Source organism: Sinocyclocheilus anshuiensis, unplaced genomic scaffold (genome assembly GCF_001515605.1).
Source record: "Sinocyclocheilus anshuiensis isolate Anshui unplaced genomic scaffold, SAMN03320099.WGS_v1.1 scaffold1891, whole genome shotgun sequence".
Lineage (NCBI taxonomy): Eukaryota > Metazoa > Chordata > Actinopteri > Cypriniformes > Cyprinidae > Sinocyclocheilus > Sinocyclocheilus anshuiensis.
This window is the reverse complement of record NW_015549560.1, coordinates 50,288-56,204: the sequence shown is the minus strand read 5'-3', so window position 1 is coordinate 56,204 and position 5,917 is coordinate 50,288. Positions and strand designations below refer to the sequence as shown.

At 35.4% G+C, this 5,917-nt stretch overlaps 1 protein-coding gene across 1 annotated transcript in view; it reads left to right on the top strand.

Annotated features, from left to right (window-relative positions):
* LOC107657148 (connector enhancer of kinase suppressor of ras 3-like) overlaps positions 1-5,917 on the top strand; it is a 65,951-nt gene that overhangs the window by 38,876 nt on the left and 21,158 nt on the right. Inside the window, exons 13-15 of the mRNA XM_016445176.1 lie at positions 390-643; positions 3,432-3,469; positions 4,978-5,023. Coding sequence (XP_016300662.1) covers positions 390-643; positions 3,432-3,469; positions 4,978-5,023 — 338 coding nt within the window. The remainder of the gene's footprint in view (positions 1-389; positions 644-3,431; positions 3,470-4,977; positions 5,024-5,917) is intronic.

Below are 5,917 nucleotides of genomic sequence, written 5' to 3'. Positions count from 1 at the left end.
CTTCGACTCGACTTTCATCACATAAAAGTCGACTTTAAAAAATCAGAAGTCGTTCAACCCCTACGTTCAAATGAAAGATTACACATATGGTAGGGTATCGTCTAAGACTAAATAGACCGTTTGAAATACTGAGGTTTATTGTCAAGTTCAACCAAGTTAGTTTCATTCTCTTGTCAAAATTTGCTGCAGCCCATTGACATAATGCAGGCGGAAATTCTTTTACGCCAACTAATCGAAGCCAGATGTGACGACACGCGGACTGTAAAAAAAAAAGGCCTATACAGCTGTGTATCAATATATATTACATTTGAAAATATATTTAACATGAATTTGTTCTAGGGCTTTGAAAACATCTGTAATTACATGCATCTTTTAATCTTGTGGTCTAGGTGAAGATCTTCTGTACAGATACCTAAGCAACGAACGCATACCAACTATCTTTGAGGAGGCCCCGGGCCCAGGCTCATCTTACAAGTTCACAGTCGAAAGACCCACTTATGTGATCGACTACTCGAGGAACAGTCGATTCCTTGTCAGTGCGGATCTACACAACAGCGCCACCATACCTTATCAAGAGGACTTAGTCAAAAAGACCCCCATGACATCCACCCCCAAACGGCTCCCCGCAGAGCCCTCGCTACTGGTCAGTTGGATCACACGGCTTAAGCTATCGACTCACTAATGTCAGCTTGCCTAAACCCTTTGTCCAGCTGTGTGCAGTGACTCCTTTCTCGTGTACTTTTTCATGCTTTCACTCTCCTTTCGGGATATTTCTTTGTGCCTTTAATTTGTCTACATTACCACTTGACTAGATTGCCTAGAATGTGTCTAAAATGACTAGAATTTAACCTCAGAAATGTATGTTTGGAAACACGTGGGGAAAAATTAGATATATTATCTCTGCTTAACTCGGTAGTCTTTTCAGAAAAAAATGACTTGTACGCCACAGTATTAATTTGCATATTAAGCCACTTGAAAATGTATATCTACCTCAGCTATTTCCACAGTGAAAATAAGCGTTCATGTAACAGTAGTACATAGTTTATGGTTGGGAAAAAACATAAATTATATGGTAACTACCAATTTTTCCCATTCCTGCTTAACCCCATGCCTTTCCAAACAGTTTAGTCAACTAATTTCTAATTAGAGAAACAAATACATCCTGCTGTTTCTCTTGTCTTTTTGCTTTGGATGTCAAACCTTCAATAGATGTAATAACTTTTTTCCAAAGTTTCTGTGAGTTTCATCATGGCTAATTGTATTGTTTTCTTTATGTGTTAAGAGTATGTGTTTTGAGTAAGTTATTTTTGTCTTTTTCACTATATTGCACCAAAGGAAAAATCCGTTTTTGATCTTTTACATTTGTGGTATTGTGCTTTGCTTTTGTGGTACATTAGATGGGTATATTTTTCCAAATGCTTATTGCATTTTGAAAATGTTGGTTTTTGTGTAAGTTTTTCATTCCCTTTTTTTCTTTTCTTTTCTTTATTTTTCATCAAAGGAATAGTTTCCTCAGAAAGTCATTCCGACATCATTAACTCGCCCTGTCTAAATCTTGTGGTATTTTCTTGCTTGCGTGGTATACAAAGGAAATGCTTTGCAGGTTGTCCAAACTTTTTTTTTTCTGTACCTCAAAGGCAGATGTTTGGAATATAGTGCAGAGGTGATATGGACTACTTTTTTTTTTTTAAAAAGAACAGCTCAGACATTGTTCTAAAAATCTCCTTTTGTGTTCCACAGAAGAAAGAAAATAAGGGTTTTGAATTAAGGGTGAATAAATTATGGCAGCTTTCTTTGCTTGTCACTGTAAAATCTATTCAAACCATTTTTTGCTAAGGAAATATGGTGACAGGTTAATACAGTAGTGTGATCACAGCGTTGTTCTGGACCAGTGGAGACACTGCCTCATCATAAAATTAGGATGAGAGAATGAACCAAATAAATGGAAACAAATAAGATTATACACTGTATAAATCACAATTTTTCACAGTTAAATTGCAACATTAGTTGTCATTTTGTTTTCATTGAAAGCTGTGCTTTATATCAGTATTTTGCCATATCTGGATTGTGCAGAAAGGATTATGCCGTATTAACTATTGGTTTAAGCTATTTTTCTTTTGTACCACACTTACATTTTGTACCATATCAGTTGCTTCTGTCCATTAAAGCTGCTGTTCCAGATGTTTTTGTATTTTGTATTGTCTTCACTGAATTATATAATTATCTTCATTTAAAAAAAAAATATATATATGTAGCAGGTAATATTTTAGCATTGACTGCAGATTTAAAAACTCTATAGAAAAGAGGACCAAGAGAAAGTTTTTGATTTGCATGCAGTGACACGAGGTAAAATAGTATCATAAATGTTTATGAAATCACAAGAAATGATGTTTGACATAACACACAGCTTTTTGGTGACATTTGTCCAAGAGGTACTCGACTTAAACATACAGTGAGAATTGTGTGGCATTTTTACAATAATTTAAAAAGTAAAACAACTTCAAAAAGTAATGAACAATTACCAATGATTGTTCCTTGTAAAGGCAGCTTCATGGCTTTGTGTTTTTTAGACCCATTTGTCTTTGTGAGATCCAAACAGTGAATGGCTTCTCAAAACTAGGGAGTAGTTTTCTCTTATTCTCTGTTCCTTTCCTTTTACATTAATCTTTCTAACTGTTTCTGTGTTTTGCCTATATCTATTAGTCCAACTTACCCTAATAATTTTGCTTAATATTTCATTCATACTGGCCTCTTCAGTTTTCCCATATTTTCTGCTTTGCCCTTAAAATCTGAAATCTGCTTGTTGGAAAAACGCTCAATGAAATGTATATCTATTGAAGAAATGCATTGATCTTTGCTAAGCAAAGTAATAAACAAGTAATGTGCTCTGGCTTTGCATGGAATGTAATTTTACTCTTTTTGCTTAGACACTGTAATCTGATCATATCTGTTGTCTTAAATCTTTTTTTATCTGATATATACAATCATTAGTCTGTAAAACCTGTAGCTTTTGACACACGAACACCACCAGTATAGAGTGCCCATCCACTTCTACATGAACTCATTGTTCAGAAGAACGGGAATGAAAGATGAAATGTTGAAGCAGGCTAAGCAAAGTAATAAACAAGTAATGTGCTCTGGCTTTGCATGGAATGTAATTTTACTCTTTTTGCTTAGACACTGTAATCTGATCATATCTGTTGTCTTAAATCTTTTTTTATCTGATATATACAATCATTAGTCTGTAAAACCTGTAGCTTTTGACACACGGAACACCACCAGTATAGAGTGCCCATCCACTTCTACATGAACTCATTGTTCAGAAGAAAGGGAATGAAAGATGAAATGTTGAAGCAGGGAACAGAGCACAGAGCACAGTGGTCTTGCCCATGTTGAAGCATATATTAACTGTTCTTTATGTCCTGCCACAGGATCCCGACTGGACCTACAACAACGCATTCATCAACAGGTGGGTGCAGAACTAAGTGACATGTCCATCCCGGCCTCTTTAGAGCAGTGCACATTCACTGTGAGCTAAAACAAAAGCGCAGGAAGAATGTCTACCGGATAGTTTTTGCTAAGTTATCAGGAATGAATTTTTCCTGCCAGGATGCATGATGCTCTGTGGACTCGCTGCTCGTTTGTGTATATTTATAGCAAGCAATAGTGAGTGACATCATGGTTTAAATTCCCCAAGAACCAAAAACAGAGACAACCCCATGATCTGGAACAGTTACCATTAGGTAGTATATCATTATTTTTCATAATTTTGTTTAGTTTGTAATTGCAGTTGAAAACCAAAGCAGGTATTTTGGTAATACTTGACAATGAGGCTTGTTAAGATGTTAGTTAACATGAACAGTACTTCTACAGCATGTATTAATCTTAGTCTCTAGTCATTTTAATGTTTACTAATTTAATTACATTTTTAAAATAAAACATCTGTTAGCATTAATTGATGCACTATGAACTAGCATGAGAAAACAATGAACAATTGTATTTTGATAAACATTAACAAAGATAAACAACAGGGGAAAAAAAAGTTTAAAAGAATTCAAAAAGCAAATTGCTCATAGTTAGTTCATGATAGCTAATGCATTAATTAATGGCAATGAATGGGACATTATTATAAAGTGTTACCGATGTTTCATTGTTAGAGACATCTTGGGATAGTTCCATATGGAGATAAAAACAGGACTGATATAAACACTGTTGGTTTCTTGTCGTAAGGAATGAAGTGGTGTGATTTCTCTAAACAGAGCTGACTAATCTTTTTATTGTTTTCATAGCCATTTCTCTTAGAATTGTTTTACCTTTGTGTGCAACACAAACTATATAAATATAAATATTGTTAAGTAAAAAATAAATATAAATTTCAAGATCATTGAAGCAATTCAAATTTGAAGCATCACCTAAATTACCGGCCCCCAAGTCTGCCTCACAAAGATTACCTTGACTGTAAAATAACTCAATGTGGCAATATTGTTCAGGGGCTATGTGTCTATCTGTCCATTGTCAGTGTTGGAAACTTATTTGGTGCCACTAAAGCTACAGAAATGACCCACTTCGCATTTAATTTGATTAACATTTTTAATCATTTGACAGTCTTACTAATAATGCACCCATTCAGTATTGTTGGCTTTCATTGGGTTGCATTATATTTAAGTAAAAGCTGTAAACTTTTTTGACAAGGCTTGCAAAATACATCTCTAAATAAATAAACAGAAAACAGAGAAGAGACCATCAAATATCTACAACAGTAAGACTGAAATGTTATGTATTTTACGTTTATAATGAGTATGTGCTCAGAACTGCTCTTGGAGTTCATCTGTGCAAATGAATTTCAAACACCACGTGATTTTTTCACTTGAGGTAACATCCTGTTTCAGTAGTATTATTAGTATTATTGCTTTAGCTTCAGACATAGTTTATTGTGCCATGCCTGTTCCTACATTAAATCTGTTGTCTTCTCCTCAGCAGGTACAGCAGCAGTGACATGCGGTCCTGGTCATTCTCTCAAGCAGTAAGAACCACTTCTATTCTTTTTTCTTTTTCTTTTTTTTATTATTAGTTTGCAGACAGTGAGCTGCAACTCTTGAAGTGAATTATTTTGACTTCATCCAATGATAGAACACTACAGTATCAAAAATATCTGTATTCTGGTTGTATATAAAACATGTCCAAACTCACTTAAAGGGGTCCTATTATGCTCTTTTACAAAGTATTGATTTTGTTTTGGGGGTGTACTAGAACATGCTCTCATGCTTGGTGGTTCAAAAAACGCATTATTTTTCACATAATTTACATGATTAAAATGCCTTTCTCCCCAGGCTGGCACAAACGGCTCGATTAGTTCCGGCTTTGATGAAGGTCCGCCTTCTGAAAAACAAAATGTGTTGTGATTGGTTAGCTGTCCCGGTGCGTTGTGATTGGCGAACAGCTTAGACGGTGTTTCAGTACTGCCACGCCCCTTGCTCCATCTTTCAACAAAAGCTTTTTTGGCGAATCCGGCACTGTACTCCCTCATGTTGTGGAAGCTGTCCTCAGTAAAATGCGCAGCACACAATAGCCAATTGGAGTTATAATGTTCAGGAACAGAGTTAAGAAATAAATTGCAACCACCGTTTCCTGACATCATCCGCTTTCGGAAGCCCAAACAAAGACGTTTGGGCACGAAGGTGAAAAAAACAGCGTTTTTTTTTCACCTTTTTTTCCACACACCAGACGAGAAGCGCAGTTTGTAACTTTCTAGATCTTTTTTATGCCCAAACATACACACTACACACTGACTACAATTAAAAAAGTGAAAAAGCATAATAGGACTCCTTTAAGCGAATATAAACTGCAGTCATGGTATTCCAAATATCTATGCACAATGCATGTTTATCAAAAATGTTCTTCTCTAATTTATACACTA